The sequence below is a fragment of the Vicugna pacos genome, chromosome 8 (assembly GCF_048564905.1).
Source record: "Vicugna pacos chromosome 8, VicPac4, whole genome shotgun sequence".
In the NCBI taxonomy this organism is placed as follows: domain Eukaryota; kingdom Metazoa; phylum Chordata; class Mammalia; order Artiodactyla; family Camelidae; genus Vicugna; species Vicugna pacos.
In genome coordinates, this window is record NC_132994.1 from 64,290,036 (window position 1) to 64,309,856 (window position 19,821).

Genomic DNA, 19,821 nt, shown 5'->3' on the forward strand with positions numbered 1-19,821 from the left:
ATAATGCATTCTTTGTGACTCACCCTGGATGGGTAAGAAATGTCAAATTTGAGATTAAAATTTTTTATGACAAATGGAAAACAGATACAAAATATCTTTCAGTAACTAAAAAGCAACCAGCTTATTAAAAGACATTTGTGAAAGTATGAATCCATTCAAAGTTTCTCTTCTTTTAGCCTTTAATAGTTTTGATCAAAATCTTTGAAAATTCAACTGGTAAGGGAGATTAACCTGAAACTTTACAGCAAAGTTATAAGGAATGAGCAATTTTCATCTCAAGATACCTATTTTTTTCTTTTGAAAAATAAAAAATCTATAGCTCATTTTTTTTTTTTTTTTGGTTTTAGCAAAAGTTAATAAGATACATTACTGGAACCATGATTTAAGAGTTTACTTAAAACCTAGAGAAGCAAAACAGAAGAAAGAGGAAACACAGTTACTTTACCCTCGATGTTAGTAATAGTAAAATAGCACCATGACTGCCCTGTACCTAGTCAGGGAGACTCGATGGACACTATGATTACAGGTCATCACTATTAAGATCACTTTCTGAGTAACAGGACTCAGTGTTTCCATGTATATGTCTTTGTTAAAACTATAGATTTTCATACCTAAAATATCAGCTTTTTCAATTAAGGATCGTTTTCCCTTGAAATGTGAGGTTCAGAAATTTTTACTATTTATTTTTCCCACTGATCCTATTGAATTCAAGTTTCAGTTATCAGTAAGTGATTTCTTCTCACTACTCCTATTTCATTCAACCATCATTTCTCTCTTGCTCATTCATTCTTTCAGACCACAGTTTAGAATCTTCTGCATGGACAGTACTTATTTTTCTAGATTCAGGGTGATAGTCTCTTATGTGATGTCATTACATTATTTTTTCTATTGATGGGTAAGAATTATGTACAATAGTGGAGAGACATCTGCTCTAAGCAGTATGGTAGATAGGATATTCTGAATGGTGACCTCCCCTATAACCTTCTCCCCACTTCTTGTAAAACATCCACATGGCAGATAAATCCAGATAAGTTATAGCAGTCATACTTTAAATGCATTAATGACATTGTAAGACAGTTGGGGAAAGTCCTCAAGACCAAAAATATATGAAAGAAAAAAATGGTGAGCAAATCATCAGCCCTGACTAGAGCTTTGGGGACTGAGGGCCTCAGACCACAGTGATGAAAAATGTTGATGAAGACTAGGCTTTAAACTTGAAAGAAAGTCAGAAAACTGAATCTAAGATTTTCACACAAAGCCAGGAGACTAGAAGGGCTCACCATCAGAGAAAGACTAGGCTAGAAAAAAAAAACAAAACAAACAAACAAAAAAAACATCTGCAGCTTTAAGGAAAAAAGAAAAAATCTGCAGGCATCTTCCCAGCTCTGCAATGAAGGTGATGGGGATAGCTCCTAATTGTAGACATGTTTTCTCTGATATTTTGTTAACTCTCGCTATGTCCTGTGGTTCAAAAGTGCACTATGCATGCACATGGAAACTTTAAGCCAATGAGCAAAGAACAAAAGAAAATAAAAACCATACAAATTTGAAAAAGAATCAAACAGAACTTCTAAAAATGAATCACTGAAATTAAAAATTCAGTGGATGGATTAAGTAGCAGATTGAATTTATATGAAGAAAGAATGAGTGACCTGGAATGCAGACCTGAAGAAATTATTCATAATGAACCATATGGAAAACATGAGAGTTAAGATTCAAGGAACAGAATTCAAGGCCTACAAAAAACTGGAATTGCAAACGAAAAAGACAAAAATGAATAGAGGAGAGGCAATATTTGAAGACAAAATGGCAGAGAAGTATCCAGAATAGTGAAAAAATGTGAAGCCATTAAACACAGGAAATTATATGCCTAGAATAATAAATAAAATAAATCTGTATCTATTAAGATAGATTGTGAGTTTGGGATTGACAGATACATATCGCTATATGTAAAATAGTTAAACAACAAGGATCTGCTGTATAGCTTAGGGAACTATATTCAATTTCTTGTAATGAGCTGTAATGGAAAAGAATCTGAAAATACATACATATATATAATATGTATGTATGTATATGTATAACTGAATCACTTTGCTGTATACCTGAAACTAACATTGTGAACTGACTAAACTTCAATAAAAAAGAATTTTTTAAAAATCCATATCTAGGTACAGCAAAGTGAAACTCTAGGATACCAAAGACAAAGAAAAACCTTTAAAAGGAGCCAGAGCCTTTGCTACAAGTTGTGCTGGAACAAGTGGATATCCTCAACCTACATATTACATCTTCTCAAAAATTAACTCAAATTGGGTTACAGATTTAAATTTTAAATCTATAAAGCTTTTAGAAAAAGTAGGAGAAAAACTTCAGGGTCTAGGGCTAGACAATTCTTATTCTCAACACCCAAAGCATGGTCCATAAAAGGAAAAAATTGATAAACTGAACTTTAATAAAATTAAAATATTTTGTTCTGCAGAGACTTGATTAAGAGAATGAAAAGACAAGCTACACACTGGGAGAAAATATTTGCAAACACATATCCAACAAAGAACTAGTATCTAGAACATATAAAGAACTCTCAAAACTCAAAAGTAAAAAAAAATCCAACTAAAAACAGGCAAAAAACATGAAAAGACATTTCACCAAACAGGATATATGAAGATGGCAAAATGTGTACATGAAAAGATGTTCAACAGCATTAGTAATTAGGGTAATGAAAATTAAAACCACGATGAGCTATCGCTATACGTAAACCAGATGGCTAAAATAAAACAGTGAAAACACACACTGGCAAGGATGCAGAGAAGCTGAATCACCCATTCATTGCTGGTGGGAATGTACAATAGAATGACCACTCTGGAAATCAGTTCAGCAGTTTCTGAAAAATCTAAACTTGCAATTGCCACATGATTCAGCAACTGTACTCCTGGGTATTTACCCAAGAGAAATGGAGATTCATGTTCACACAAAAACAATAGCAGCTTTATCCATTATAGCCCCAAACTAAGAACAACCCACATGTGCTTCAACAGGTGGATGGTTAACTGTTGTACATCCATAGGGCGAACTACTACTAGCAGTAGAAACAAACTAACTGCTGATACATGCAATAACCTTGTAAAAGTCTCCAGAGAATTAAGCTGAGTGACAAAGAAGCCAATCACAAAAGGCTGTGTGATTACATTTATATAAAATTCGCAACATAGTAAAATTACAGAAACTAAAAACGGATTAACTGGTTGCCAGAGGTTAAGGAGGGAATAGGAGAGGCAGGGCAGTGGGTGTGGCTATAAAAGGGCAACTGGAGGGACCCTTTAGTAAAGGGAATGCTGTCTTCACGTGTTGGTGTCGATATTCCGATTGTGATGCTGAACAACAGTTTTACAAGATGTTACCACTGGGAGGAGCTGAATGAAGGGTACACAGATCTCTGTTTTATTTCTTACAACTGCATGTGAATCTACAATTATTTCCAAAATGAAAAGTTTAATTAATAACAACAAATATGACAATGTTAAAGCATTTTTTTAGAAATGGTTGAAAATGCTTCTGAAATGTAATTATCACCCATTTGAAGTGCCCATTATAAGACATTCCTTTTAGAAGCTTTGAAATGTTACAATGTACGCTTACGTAGACACAATCTTCTGTCTCAGTATAGAGGCACTGACTTCAACAAAATCTATTTATTAAAAAGAAGAAGAAACAACAAAAAAGCAACCAGAAAGAAAAGACACATTACCTCCAAAGAAATGGTATTTGCAATAATAATGGGCTTCTCCACAGCAATAAAAAAATCAAGATAGTAGAGTGCTGAGGAAAAAAAAGTATTCACTTAGAATTGTGTATGCAGAAAATCAACTTTAAAGAACATAGGTGAATTAAAGGCATTTTTGATAAATAAAAACTAAGGGTTCACCGTCAACAGACTGTCACTAAAGAAATATCAAAGGTTCTGTTTTGGGAAAAAGGAAAATTATCCTATGTGGAATATCTGACATGCAAAAAGAATGGGTAAATCTAACAATTATCTGTATAAAAACAGTAACAATAAGGTCTAATTTGTAAGGTTAAAAATCACAAGCTAAGACTAAAATACTGAAGGATTATAGCACAAAATTTGGAAAAGGGGTGATTTAAACTTAAAGATTTCCAAGACCTTCAATGACAGAGGAAGGTGAAGATATTATCATTATATTTTCAGTATGAATGGTAAATTTCAAAGGCAATTCACCAAAACAATGAAGATGGGGGAAGGGGGTAAATTTTTTTAATGTTTTAAATTAATCCAAAAGAAAATGAAGGGAAAACAAACAAACATACAGCACAAAATACAGTGGTAGGAATAAATCTAAATATACCAGTAAGCAATCAGGACAAAACTCATTGGTTAAGGTTAAGATCAGATTAAAAATAATCCATTTTGTTACATGCTATTTCTGAGACACATTGTAACATAAGGACCAAGTAAGATAAAATTTAAAAGGCAGTAAAAAATCTACTAGATATACTATGAGCATCCTCATGTCAATAAAGGAAAAAATGTAACAAAAATGACTAAACTCTTGAGAGAAACAGAAACAGAAATCTAATCATTAGTTAAATTTTCTTACAAAGAAATACAAAGGTCAATTTTACAGGCACACTGTATCCAATATTCAAGAAGTAGACACTTTTAAATATTTCTCTTCTATTTCTATAGGAAAAAAAAAGAAATCACTAACTTACTCTATAACATGGACATTAAATCCAGACAAAGGTAAGATTAAAAAAGGAAAATTATAGGCCAATTTTATCACTGTATGAGAAATTTTAGCCAGGAAGCACTGTAGGAACACCACCATCGAAATAAGTATATACTTTTTCTTAAAAATTATTTAAAAAAAAAAGAATGGGGATAGGAAATAAAAGTCATCATTATTTGAAGTTATCATTGTCCACATGAAAGACCCAAGAAAACCCTATGAATTTTAAATCTAAGACTTTAGCAAAATGGCTCCATATAAGAGCAGTAATCAAAAATGTAACTCCTTAGGTGAGCAAATAGAAAAAATATTTTTAAAGATATCATTTACAGTAGCATAAAAGATAAACAAGTAAATCTAACAAAAGATGCTCAAAAGCTTTAAAAGGAAAATTCAAAGAATGGAGGGATACGCTATCTTTGTGAACAGAATGATTCAAAATTACGAAGATATTGGTTCCACAAAGTAATCTACTGTTTGAATGCAATGGAGTTGAAGTCCCAACAGAATTCTTTAGGAAGCTTAACAAGTTGGTTCCAAAATTGCACAGAAAAAAGGGCCAAGGCATTCTTAATGAAACAAATTGAGGGAACTTGCTTAACTATCAAGACTTTCTCTAGCCAAAGAAATGTAGATGTTTGATATTGATACTGGAAAAAACAATAAACCAACAGAACAGAGAGCCCAGGAAACAAAACCCATATATATAAACCTGTATGACAGATCAATAGGAGAACGATGAACCATTCATAATAAGTTCTAGACAACTGGTGAAAAAAAAAGTGAATTTGAATCCCTATTATCACACCATACACATACACACAGTATGGATTAAAATTAAATGTAAAAAAAAAAGTTTTTAACTTTTAGAATATAGGCAAATACCTTTATTAAGGATTTCTTAAACAAAATACAAAAAGCACAAAACACACAGGAAAAGGCTAATAAATTTGACATTTAACTTAAAAATTTCTACCTAAAATGCATAAGCTAATTTTAATCAAACATCTAGACTTAACTTACAGTTTATAGGAAATAGGATAGAGGACACGATGAAGATACCATCAAATAATTCTAGAATGTGCATTATTCTACAAAACAATTGGCCTGAACTCATCAAGAAGTGAATTAAAAAAAAGGGTGGTTAGGGTGGGTGGATGGGTAGGAAACTCTTTTAGATTAAGAGAATAAAATGGCAAAAATAACATGCAAAACATGAGCTTTGGTTGAGTGTGGGTTTAAAGACCAGCCAACACCTAAAAATGATATCATTGGAACAATGGGAGAAATTTGCATATATATTAAATATCATGGGATTATTGTTCAGTTTTTTTTCAGTGTGATAATAGTATCATGGTAATACAGGACACTTGCTTTTTGGAAAATGTATGATGAAATGCTGAAAGATGAAATATCATGATGTTTTCAATTTATTTTCAATTTGCTCAATGACCAAATGTTATTAACTGTTAAATCTGGTTGGAACATATATGGATGTTCATTGTTTTGCGTGTTTCTATATATGCATGAATTTTTCATATTAAAAAGCTGGAGAATTTAAAACTTGTGCTCTTTCAAGGGCATCAATAGGTAAAAAAAAGAAACCACAAACTGAGAGATGTTTGCAACATCTAATAGTAAAAATGGACTAGTATTCACAATCCATTTTTAAAAAATCACTCCTTAAAGACATCTTTAAGAAAAAAACATAATATCAAATGGGCAAAAGACATGGAATAAGCTTTTCACAGAGCAATCAGGAATGAATATATATGAAAAACAGCTCAACCTTGTTAGCATTTATGAAACACAAATTCAAACAATGAGACTTCCATTCCAGCAGGACTTATCTTCCTCATATTAAACAACTAAACACCTGTACAAAATATATACAACAAAGTTTTTCAGATATTGGACACCTGTGAAGGGACAGTGACTCTTGAGAGAACAAAGCAGGGCAGTCTGACAGCTGCCGGGCTCACTGCGGGGAGAGCCGGGGAGTTTCCTGGCAGAGAATTCAGGGGGGCCAAGGTACAGTCTGTAGGGCAGAGTACTGGAGACAGGAGGGAACTACAGAGGGAAAGTTCCAGATCTACAGAGGGTTCCCCTGAGTCTTTGACTAATCAGTGTATGCACTTGAGAAAACCACCCAAAGGTGGGAAAGAACCACCAGAAAAGAAGAGGTGGTACAATTCAAGTTCATACAGGGCTCAGAACAGCTCTTGTTCCTAAAGCCAGCGTGGAGAAATCTCATAATAAACCAGGCACAGGGAAGATTATTCAGAAGGGTATTATCTCAGTCGTGGGCCAAAATAGCACTAGACTAAAAGCTGTTCTGGTCCTATCCCAGTAAACTTAAAAGCAAACCACGGGAAGGATCAAACTGTTTCTAAATAACTTAATCATGCCCCAGAACAAAGCTCAACATATTTAAAGGAATACAAAAAACCCCAGCACCTAACAATGAAAAAATCCAAAAATTACCAGGCATGCAAAGGAAATTATAACCCAATAATGAGGGAAAAATCAATCAATATAAACTGACAAGAAATGACACAGATACAGAATGGTCAAGTACATTAAAACAGCAATTATAAATATACTTCAGAAATTCAAAAAAAAAAAAGAAAAAAAGAGGAAAGCATGAGCCTGTGACAGAGAGACAATGGAAGATACAAAGAAAAACCCCAGTGGAACCTCTGAAGTTTAAAAATGTAATTTATGAGGTGAAAAATACACTGGATGGGATTAACAAGAGAGTAAATACTTCAGGAGACTAGATTAAGGAACTTGACATAGCAATGGACACTACACAACCTGAAACACAGAGGAAAAGAAAAAAAAAAAAGACTTAGAAAAAAAAAAAGAGCATCAAAGTGCTGTGAGACAATTTCAAGTAGCCTAACATACAACTGCAGTCCCAGAGGGAAAGAAGTGAAAGGAGGACAGAGACAGGAAAAAAAAAAAAAAGGAAAGAAAAAAAAAAAAGAAAATAATAGCCCTAAAATACCAAATTTGATGAAAACCATAAACCCACCCCCAGCAGAAGAAACATGGAGGGAGGTGGAGGAGAAATCCTACACCAAGCACACCATAAAGTACTTGGCAGCAGCAATCAAGAGAAACCTTAAAAGCAAACAGAGAAAAAGAACAAGAAGAGTTTCCTACAAAACAAACACAAGAATAATAGCAGTCTTCTTGCTGGAAACGACAATTAAGATAACACTTAACAGCCATTGGATTGACAAAATTTAAAAGTCTGAAATTAAAAAGTGTTAGAAATGATGTAAGACAAAGGTAATTCATACAGTGCCTGTAGGGGTATAAGCTGGGATAGCCACTGGAGAATGTTATTTGGCCTTATCTTACACAGATGAAGATCAGTATCACATGACCAAGAGAATCACTCCTAAATATACAATGTTCATAGCAGCACTGTTTGCAACAGCAAAAATGAAAACAAACCCCAAACATGCAGCAACAGAGGAATGGATAAATTACGCTCTATTCATATAACACAATACGGCAGTACAAATGAATGACTTTCAAAACGCATTAGGTTGAAAAAAGCAATTCACAGAAGTAAACATACATTACACCATGTATAAAATATTCAAAAACATACAAAACTTAACATTTCACTTAGGAATACATACATATGTGGTAAAACTGTAATAACAAGCAAGAGAATGACAAACACAAAATTCAGAGTAATTACTTGAAGAGGCAAGGGCACTTTTAAAGTGCCAGTAATAATCATTTCCTAAGCCGGCCGATGGGTACAGATTATTATTCTTTATACCTTGTATATACATGTTTGTGTATTTTTGTAGGTATGAAATCATTTTTTAAAAAGGACTGAAAAATATGAATGACTATAAAAATGAAGACTACTATTTATGTATAACAATAAGATTAGTGTAAAAAAGTATACAAAGAAAATGTTTAATTCTTTTTTGTCTTTCAGTGCCCTATACTATCAGTGTTAATCTAAAAGGGCCCTAATCCTACCATGAAAAAAAAAAAATAATAACAAGCAGAGTCTTTAACTGCTTTGACACAAAAGCTGAACATCTGGTACTCTAAGTTATACGAGAAAGCGTAAATGTGTTAGCCACTTATGTCTGATTCCTCTTTCATCTGTACTTCGATTTTTCTTTATCTTTGGATTTTTTGGGACTCCTGCTTCGGTCTCTCTTTTTGCTCCTTTCTCGTTCATAGGGATCTGTTTGGTATTTGGATTTGTGACTATTACTATAGTGGCCATCCCTTTCTCGAGATCGGCTCCGACTTCGGTTTTGAGGTCGGTCTCTCTTTTCACTCTTTTGTTTCTCCCAACAACTTTCTTCTTCTTCATAGTGACCAAAGCCCATTTCCCTGTAGATATCCTGTCAAAGGAATAAAGAGTTGTAAGTGAATCAGTAAAATAATCATTTTGTAGGCACTGTCAATTAATAAAACTTAAATAAGTCCCCATTAGCAAGCAGTTTTAACAGCTCAAATTTGAACACTACCACTAATGCCAAGAATCTTGTAAATTAAAAAGCAAAAATAACTCAGAAAAAGACTTCACCATTTTCTCATCCATCTCATTACTGTGTACCTATTATTTCAGCTGACCTGAAGGATCAGATCTAAAAACAAGGAACTGAAATAGCCCAATTGAAATAAGAAGTCTTTGGGGCAAAATTGCAATACGAAGAATTCTGGCTGTGTATGGTCACCTCTCTATCTCTCCCTTCTCCAATTCCCAAAAACGTGGCTCCATCACTGGTCTGCAATGAAACTACTAATATTCCCAGAAGAATCCCACAAAGAAGACACAAGAGGTTTTAGACAAATCAGTCTAAAAAGAAAACAGATTCTGAATACTTTGGTCTGAGCAATTATTTTTAAAGTGTTGATTTAATAACAGCTCCTCTCTAAATCTTCAGATAAATTTTTTTATTTAAACTAAGCTAATAGATGTTTTTATTAAAAAATCAGTATTTATATACTTTTTTAAATGAGTTAAGAAACACTGAAATAATCTATTGCCCCAAAGACTATCCAGTGGGTACATTTGGTTCTATTCTTAATAATTAAGTAGCAGTAGTAACTTTTCCATATAGAAAAGGGCTAGTTACAACCATTCTATCTCTGTCTTATCTCTAATTAAAATCAATATCTTAGCAAGTGGCTGAAACTGAAAGAGATCAGAGCCAATGCTCTTTCAAGAACAATTCAAAAAGTTCAATTTTCTTAAAAGATTTCTCAAAGGAAAGGCAAAATTCTAAGGACTGAACTCCCAAGGGTCCCAACTCTGTCACCTAAGACATTATTATAGCAGATGTGAATGTCAAGGTTTAAAATCCAGAGTGGCGATATCCAAGGTCAAGGACTAGGTTTTAAGCAACAGATTCATAATTGTTCCATATGCTGTCTAGATACCACACATTATGGCTGGCAGAGAGACTGCAGTGTGTGAAAACAGATCTAACATGATTATTATAATCAGTGTTTATGGAACACCTCATTAGAAACTGATTCATGATTTCCCACACAATTCCAATAGTTCTTGTCATTCTGTAAGAGTCCTAGAGGTAATAAAATGAGTAGGTATTTTAGTTTGACCTTTTACCAACTATTTTTGAGCAAAATGTGACATCCCTAGGTAAAAGAATTATTTTGTGCTTCCTGTAATATGTATGAAATGTAAATATCCATGTACTATTCTGACTGTATACCTACTACTTATTTCTGTACTGGTTGAGGGGGGAAAAACTTTTTAAATGGAGAGACGTATAATCTATAAAGTCTTCAGCACATTAGTATACAAATAAGCACTTGAGTGCTTTGAGGGTTTAAAATAAGAGAGAGAGAGAAAAGATTACACAGTACTTAATTCTTCAAAAAAATTTGAGGAAGGTGAAAATCTGAAATGGACTGAAACCTTACAACCTCTCCTACTTGGTATAGTTTTCAAAGCTACACTAGCTTTGAAGTCGGGCAGCTCTAGGTTCAAATGGTCTTTGCCATTCAGGAGATGTGTCAAACAAGAAAAAATCTTGAGGTTAGCTTTATCAGGGAAGGTTTCATAGAGAAGTTATAAAATGCCTGAAATGAGCCTCAAAGATAAATGGGTTAGGGTTTGGACTGGCTGCGAGAAGGCTAACGCAAGGAGTCGAAGTGAAAACCAGAAAGCAAGGTTTAGCACTGTACCCATGAAGGAGAAAAGTTAAGCAATATTAGAAAGACCCTCTACATATGTGCTTGCACAGTGCTAAGTGCTTCTGGAGTACAATATTATCCTGACCGTGGAGATAAGGAAACTGAGACTGAGGAGATCCACATAAGTTGTAGGTAATTATTTAACTGATTAGTAACTTTTCATATAAAATTGAAAAGGGCATGGTACAGAGTAGTGAAAAACCCCCACACCTGACTAAATCAAAGTAAACATTAAAGTTCCAGCAGTCCCACTGAACTACAAGGCCCATGGGCCTAGGGGCCAGAACCTTCGTATCTAAGTTGAGGGAAATGAATCAGATGAACTCTAAGTCCTTTCCAGCATGGACTTCTAAAAATTTTTATCATTTTATACATTTCAGACATAAGACAAGATGATTAAACCAGCACGCAACTGAAAAAAAAAAAAAGAAAGAACCATAAAATGGCCAATTTAAAGCAATCAACTTAACCTAGCCAATGATTTCATACACAGTAGTCACAAAAAATTTTTAAAAATTTAAAAATCAACCAAAAGCGGTCCTTGCTGAGGTCCCTGGGAATAAGTCAGAGATTTAGTTACGCCTAAAACACTAACATTAAGTGATTAAAATGACAACAAAAATAGAGTCCCAAATTATAAGAATACTGACACCTATGAAAACCACAGAGGACAGCCAGCCAGTCTGAGTACTTCTCAGCCAGGCAACCCACAGCTGAGTACTCACTTCCTGTAACCTCACTAGAACCCAAACCTCAACAACACAGTAACCAACCACCTTGGAATTAAGACATGAGGTGGAAAAATTAAACAGAGATTTTGAATTGAACAGTAAGGCTGTCATTCAATAAAAAACAAAGAACGTGAAGAAATCTAAGTTAAAACATTCTTAGGAAACTAAGCTCACCAAGAAAAAAGGCCAACAAATAGGAAAATTTGAGCCATATCTGAAAATTACATAGCACTGAAAACTCCCTTTAATGATTATATATTCTTGAGACTAAAATCAAAGGGCTAAAAATCAGAATAATAGAAAAAGTCTACACCCACTGAAATCTTAAATATGGATGCTGTTTTATTAGAAAGAAAATGAGTACAGCTGCATTATTAAATTGAAGTATAAAGTCAAAAAACATTTGCTTTAAGATACTTTGAGGGGACAAATAAAGTTAGGAGATTATTGCCAAAAGAGAAGGCCATTTGCTACTGTAAAGTTTTAAGCAATCAAACAGTAAGATAAAAAAGATTCACAAAAAGGCAGGGGTGAGAGGATGGGAACCACAGGCTTAAAATGCAGCCAGTCTTCGGATTATCTCAAACACACAAATGTGTATCACTGACGAGTCCATGTACAAGTGCAGGATGAGGAGCTGTAGCTAAAAGGAACATATGCGGCAGGGGGAGGTGAACGGTCTGTGGGAATGAGGATTTTTACTGGAAAACATGCTAAGTATTGATAGAAATGTGATATAGCCACCATTAAAAAAGACTGAGGTGATCTTTGGCTAATAGAGTATAAAAATTGAGAGAGAGATGTTCCTTTTAGATCACACTGGAATTTTATACTATGGGACAAATTATATTAGAATTAGCTGGATTTAGGAAAGAAATCTGCTGTAGGAAAGAAATCTGCTGACAGGAACACATCCCAGGTAAGAGCAGCAGCAGAACAGATAGGGGTGCAAGTCTGAATTTAACTTGTGGTTCCATTACATGTTAGCTGTGTAAAACCATGTGCAAGTAGCTTAACCACTTTACTTTTTTAATTTCTTTGCTGTGAATGGAGACAACAGTACCCACCTCGTATTGTAAGGACACAGAAGTTGTTAGCTATTACTGATTCATGTGAGGATTACTTGAAAGACTGACAAGGGTGTAACTTAAAAACTGAAAGCAGGGCATGATGGATGGGAATCTTTGAACAGCAAAAGGGCTATGGAAAGAAGAGAGACTGGATCTCTGCTGGACGACAGCAAGGAGCAGGAAGATACACTGTCTAGAAAACTGGGGAATAAGAATATATATAAAATATGCACTTGCTGAGATTTTTTAAATAAAAAATAAACCATAGAACATATAAAACGGTCAGCTTTGGGGAAAGATGAAAAAGGGGAAAGGACAGGAATATAAGTTGGTTCTCTGTAAGTACTATTTTGTAGATTTTACTTTGGAACAGTACAGTCTTTAAAACTCCAAAACAAAAATTTTAAAGCAATCCTTAAACATAGAAAATAAACAAACTGACATATGAATCCAGTTAATGGCCTTACTACAGACAGAAACTATTTCAAATGATTTAAAACATAATAATTTGACTATAATAGTAAAAGTAATAGTAACAGCCAGTGTAGGAAATGTTTGCACACACATTTTTTTTTTCCACTTAATCTTAACGATGTGCCTGGGAGATAAATATTATCTTGATTTCACAGAAGAGGAAACTGTAACCCAAGAAAGTTAGAAAACTTGATGAGGTAGCAATGTAGAAACCTAAACTTGGCTTTTCTGACAGCAAATCCTTTACTTTGCCAACCATACTCCATCTCTCCACCTCTGCGTCTTTACTTGACATTCTCATCGTCCTGCGTTCCCTCTGCCTCTTCATCTACCAGGGCCAGTTCAAACGTCCTCAGGTGGCAAAACCAAAGCAAGGAGCTGTAATATAATCTGCTGTTCACTTAACTGAGAGCCAAAATGCAGGCTGGAAATGACTCTTCTCTTTGTAATTAATTTCCTTTGGGGAATTTTTAATTATCGTCTCAGAAAATGTATTGTTCAGGAACGGTTTGAGGATGATCAGGTCAGTTCTGAGTGCTGCTTTTATTTCATATATAGAGTATAGAAGGACATAGATGGTATTCAGGTCCTAAAACTTCAAGAGCTGTAAGTGCTGTACATAACACTTAATGATAAATTAATACGATGAATTAGAAGAACTTTTTTTAGCATAACCATACTTGTTTTTGATGGGGAGTAAGTGTCCACAGACATGGAAATCACTCTTGCTTCACAATGTGGAACTATATGATACGTTAAGTCACTCTGAAAACAGTATTTTATAATTTGTTATATTATATTCTTGAAAATTAAAGTTCATTACCCTGGTGAAACCACTTGACATCTTAGTTAGGAACACACCCATCCCTATTCAGAACTGTATACTCTTACCTCCTACATTACATCATCAGGATGTAATTTACAAAGGGATAAGGTACTTATTTCTCTACCGCTAAGTCAGGACATCAGTAAGCACCTGATTAGTATTTTTGATTGGCATGTAGTCCTCATCTTCTTTTTCTTCAGAGCAGTGATGGGTTTTCTTCTTGTGTTTTTTACTTGTGTGTGAGTGACTTGATTTTGAGTCTTCTGCCTGGTCCTCTAGTACAAGATCATATTTTGCACTGTAGCAGCTAGTTAAGGAAAATGTGAGAACTGACACTCAAAACAAAGAATCTGGTAAACAAAGGAGGCCAGGAAGCTAAAGGTAAACTTTTAAAGCAGTAAGTATCTCAGAAGCATAGAGTATGTTTTTAAAACAAAACTAACTCATATTTTACTTCATTACATAGTCAGGAAAAATGGAAAGAACCCTAATCTTAAATAAAGAGTTATCAATTGCTAAGTGGGCAAAAAATATGGAGAGGAAAAAAAACTGTGTTCACAAATGAAAATATAAGTAGCATAAAAAATAAGGAAACATATTTGTCAATAATGAAAAAACTTAAACTTAGAAAATGAGGAACATTTTTAACCAGAAAAAATTAAGACATTACAAATCCCAATGCCAGAAAAGGTATAAAAGATGAAAAATATATTCATGTGACTCTTCTTCTGAGTGTAAATTTGTTCAATCTTATAGGAGAAAATTTAGAAATACATATCAATAGTTATATTTAAATTCAAATACAAATTTACCAAAAAATTAAAATAACACTAAGTTAAATGAACACAGGTACAGCTGTCCCTCATTATCCACAGGGGGCTGTTTCCAGGGCTCCCTGAGGACACCAAAAGCCACAGATACTCAAGTCCCTCATATAAAATGGCACAGTGTCTGCTTATAACCTACACTTGTCCTCCCTTATACATTAAATCATCTCTAGGTTACTTATAAAACCTAATAAATGTAAATGCTACATAAACAGCTGCCTGCACAGGGAAATTCAAGTTTTGCTTTTTGGAACTTTCTCGAATTTTTTTCCCAAATATTTTCAACCTGCAGTTGGTTGAATCCATGGATGTGGAACCTGCAGATGCAGAGGGCCGACTGCATACATAATAGGATTATTTTTAATAACAGAAACTCGGAACAATAAACAGCCTAGTAATAAAGATATACTTAAATACTGCAGAGTATTTCCACATGATATTATTATGATAAAGGAAGTATTAACAATGACAAATGAGTCCTATGAAGTAACCTGGAAAGGTGCTTATGAAAAGTTAAAAGTAAAAAAAGCTTGAAGCAAAAACTATATATACCATATAGTGATTATAACTTTTCAACTTTATAAAAGAGCACAGCTTGAAAGAAACAAGGAGAAATAAAAAGTTTCATTTGTGTAGGAAGTAGAACTGTAAGTCAATAAATTTCACACGAATATGTTATAAAAATTATAATACATGTTTTAATTTAGAAATAAGTGTTTTTTCTAATACACTATAATGTCTTAGAATAAGAGAAAATGTAAAACTATTACAACCTCTGCTAAAAATAATCTCAAACTCTGAAACAGATTCTGAGGAAGGCTGACAAGGACTAGAATAGTGGTTTTCAAAAGAAAGCTCAGGAGGAAGCCCAAAACACAGAGCTATTTCAGTGGCGTGTGGGAGGGACTAGAGTAAAAGCAGACATACTTCCCCCGGGACAAGAGCTTCACGGCTGTTTTCACGCTGCCAGGTCTGTGCTTCCAGGGATGCCTCAGTTCTGTACAAGATTCAACAGGAAAACACTGCACCTCCTGGCTTTTCACAAGATGGCTCACAATGGCTACTTAGCCTGCATCATCCTATTATTATTATTGTTGTTGTTATTTAACCTTTGTGCACCATCCTATTATCACTCCATTATCTCCAATGTTTCTCCTTTATACTGCGTCCCAGCATTTCCACAGTACCTGCTGGAAGTTTTCCTTTTTCAGGTGTGAATTCAAAAGCCCTTGCTTATGACTTCACCTCAGTATATGCCTACACATGCTGCTCCCTGTCTAAAGTGCTTCCAAGTGGTGTTTTTCAAACAGCTGATAGTAATCCACCAGTGGGGTGCAAAATCTATTTAATGGGTCACTAAAAGCCACCATTTTAAAATAACATAGAATAGACAATAGAGGGGGGAGGGATACAGCTCATGCTTAGCATGCATGGGGTCCTGGGTTCAATGCCCAGTACCTCCATCAAAAAAAAAAAAAAAAAAGGATAGAAAATACAGTACATGGCACCTAATAAAAATATTTTTTATGACATTTTGGTTGCAATTATGTGTGTGTGTGAATGATTCACTTGGACTATACTGGGTCAAGATTTAAACTTTATTTCTTAAATAATGGATCACAGTGAAAGGAAACAGTATCTCACCTCAGCCCTCCTCTCCACCATATTCAAGCTGCAGCTTTAATGTCACTACTTATAGTATGACTTAAGGATCCTCTGACTTACCCCTACTATACGTTCCATATCCAACAAATGTACTTCCTTGCAACACTACAGACATATATAATTAATAGTGATTATTTAATGTCTATTCTTCCTCCAACTCCAAAATAAAACACAAGGTCCCTCTGAGCAGGGGTTATGTTTCACTGCTAAATTTCACTGGGCATGTAACAGATGCCAAATAAGTGTCGGCTGAATGCTTGTAACACCACCAACACACTTGTTATATCTCTTCCTTCCTCACTTATCCACTATCTTCTACTGACCATTATAATCAAGACTTTTAGAAGATGTCAAATTGCTCCAAAATCCTATGAATTAAATACAACTTTGCGATTTCCCTGACCTCTTTTCCCCCATTACTTCCCTGAGGTCTAGTCCAGCCAAGTTAAACTTCCCTCTTCTGTTTTTGAATTCTCTTAATAACAGTTCTACAGCAATTTCTCTTTCTGTCAAGACCTATAAAGTACATCCCATGCCTTTCTAAGTAATTTATCTGTACTCAGACTATCCTCAGAATCCCCTTTCCTCACCAGAGTAACAAAGTAACATGTAAAAAAAAATATGTTACATATTAAAATATATGTTCTGTCCCTCTAATATTGTACCTGAGATTATAAACGAAACCTATCAATTACTGAGAACATAAAGAGCATCAGTAGGATGATGATCAGGGTAAGACTCAGGGATTCCTCTCTCTCAGTGTTCTGTTTGAGAGGGGTTAACAGTGGTTTGCACCAGGACATGTCTGTCTTCTCCATCAACTTCAAAAAGTTAAAAGCAGCACTGTTCAAACTAGCCATATGTACTGGTTTAAATTTAAATTAAGTAAAACTAAGCAAATTTCAAAATTCAGTTCCTCAGTCCATTTCACAAGTTCAATAACCACATGTGGTTAGTGGCGATACAGTACATTTCCATCACTGCAGAAGTTCTGTTAGACAGCCCTGGGCTAGAGATTTATTCTCAAACATGACTAGTTCCTTTCTTAACTCTTAGTTATCATCTTGAATTTAAATCTTGAATTTAAATCTTGAATTTAAAACGCTTTCATCCTAGATATTCTTTCTTTTCAGCCTGAACACCCTATACGGGGGAAGGTGCCTCCTCCTTTATACTCCACGACCGGACTTCCTTCCATTTGCCCTGCACATTCCCCTTCTTCCAGCTGCAGTTACTCGTGGTTGGCCTCAACTTAATTTCAAAGATTTGGTGAATAAACTTCAAGTGTATTCCACCCATACCTTTTATGATTCTAAGATTTCAATCCTACCCCTCACTAATGTTCATCTTTTCAGTCCAATCTTTTGTTTTCTGCTTGTTCTGTCTGCATGTGAAACCTCTCCTCATGCTGATTATGTCAGTATACTCCACACTTACTCCAGCTCTAACACCTTACAATGCTTTATGCATTGCAGGCAGCCAATACATTAAAAATATGTATCTAACAGGTCAACCTGATATTCATCTTTCCTTGATAAATACTTGGGAAAAAAATGTCTATATAGTATGGGAAAAGAGAATCCCTAAAACACCAACAGAAACCAGGAAACAAAGAAACCATTTACCAGAAAGAATCACAAAAGAAATAACCTTTGCCATGTGTCGAGTGACAGATTTATAATGAGAGCATCAATGAACAAATTAAAATGACATAATATGAATGGTATGTTTCATTGCTTCTTACTTGTCTCAAACTAAAACTTAGAAGAATCTGTAAATTAAAGGGTCAAGTCAAAGGATTTCTTTTTAATCCTATAAAAGTCAACTCTTGCACACAATAGGAGCCCAATTAAACACCTGTTCAGACTGACCATGTATTATGCCGAAAGAATCTACTCACGTGAGACAATGACAGGATTTTGTTATCTACATAGTCACCATCTCCAAAGACGTTAAACAGATAGAAGGGTTAACACAAAGGGTTTAGCTTAGCTGTAAAAAAGAAATTTCTGATTATGAGAAATTTAAAACATTAAGATTATACACAGAAAATACAAATCTTACCTGCACATCATCTGAGAATAAGTGTTAACCTTAACCTAAATATAGGGAGGTAAAAGAATTAGGCTAAAGATTTCTTTCAACACTAACCTTCTCCATACAGGGAATATACTGAAAAAGTAAAGTATAAAGTATCCATATGCAAAACGGTGAAAAGAGATAAAGATAAACTAAGTGATTTCTCCACAAGCCACCGGGATTCAGGAACCTTGTCTTCTACGGCCTTTGTGACTCTTCCTATCACACAGTACTCTCCGGAGTGGACGGTCAACACATACTGATTAACTGGCTCTTGTGAAGGATACTCCTGTTTGGGCTTTACTTTATCTTTCAGAACCAAATTAGATGGTTTATCCTGTTCCTTTTCATACTCCTTGAAGTCACTCTTGGTGTATTTCCCACCTGTTTATTTTAAAAAGAGGGGAAAAAATTAGTAAGAAAAATCACCTGATGAATCAAGAACAGTAATTATTTGATAAAGGTATAATATATAAGAGCTGTTTTAAAAGTGGCATATATCTCAGGGGATAAAAAAGGCTGAGAAGAAAAAAGAATGATAGCAATTCATTCTCCTCACTATTTTAACTGAAATCAGGTATCTCAAGACATCCATTTTGCTAGGTAGCCACATGCTGCCCCCTAATGATATACATGAATATTACACCACCAAACTTTCAAATCCTAAATTACACAAGAGAATACAATCACCAGAAAATAATACAGGGTTTAAGCACAGCCATGAAGTCCATGAGAATATTAGGCCCAAAGGAAACTGAGAGCTTGGGACCCGAGTCTGTGATCTGAGAGGCTTACAAGTTTGGAAGAAGTGAGGGTTTAAAGACCTCTGATATGTCAAAAGAGACATTCTGCCCTAAAATTTCAACAGAGCACCAAGCAGAGAGGGGACAGCAGGATGTATGCAGAATGTCCCTTAAGAGATGGGGGGGGGTTGGCAAGAGCACCAAAGATAAACTGTCTCAGTTTTGAAATTTCTCCTTAAGAGCACCTTCATTCCTCACAAGTGCCAAGAATGAAATCACCAATTCCTTCAGAAAAACAGGACCTACTGTTACATCCTAACCAGCCTACAGCAGCAGGGCCAGGAAAGGAGAGAACACTCTTTCTTTCAAACCTAGTCTCCTACCAGATGAGGACCCAGTTCTTACCTACGTCCTAGACCTGTGACTCACCTGCCTTTCCTATCCCCTCAAC

The 19,821-nt window shown here is 34.8% G+C and overlaps 1 protein-coding gene across 2 annotated transcripts in view; it reads right to left on the bottom strand.

Annotated features, from left to right (window-relative positions):
• Positions 1–8,231: 8,231 nt before the first annotated feature.
• Positions 8,232–19,821, bottom strand: part of PPIL4 (peptidylprolyl isomerase like 4) — a 30,360-nt gene continuing 18,770 nt past the window's right edge. For both annotated transcript variants that reach the window (XM_006197737.4, XM_031679968.2), the window contains exons 11-13: positions 18,915–19,011; positions 14,207–14,354; positions 8,232–9,133 (exon numbers count right to left, since the gene is read on the bottom strand). In XM_006197737.4, the coding sequence (XP_006197799.1) occupies positions 8,882–9,133; positions 14,207–14,354; positions 18,915–19,011 (497 nt within the window). In that variant the 3' untranslated portion in view covers positions 8,232–8,881. The remainder of the gene's footprint in view (positions 9,134–14,206; positions 14,355–18,914; positions 19,012–19,821) is intronic.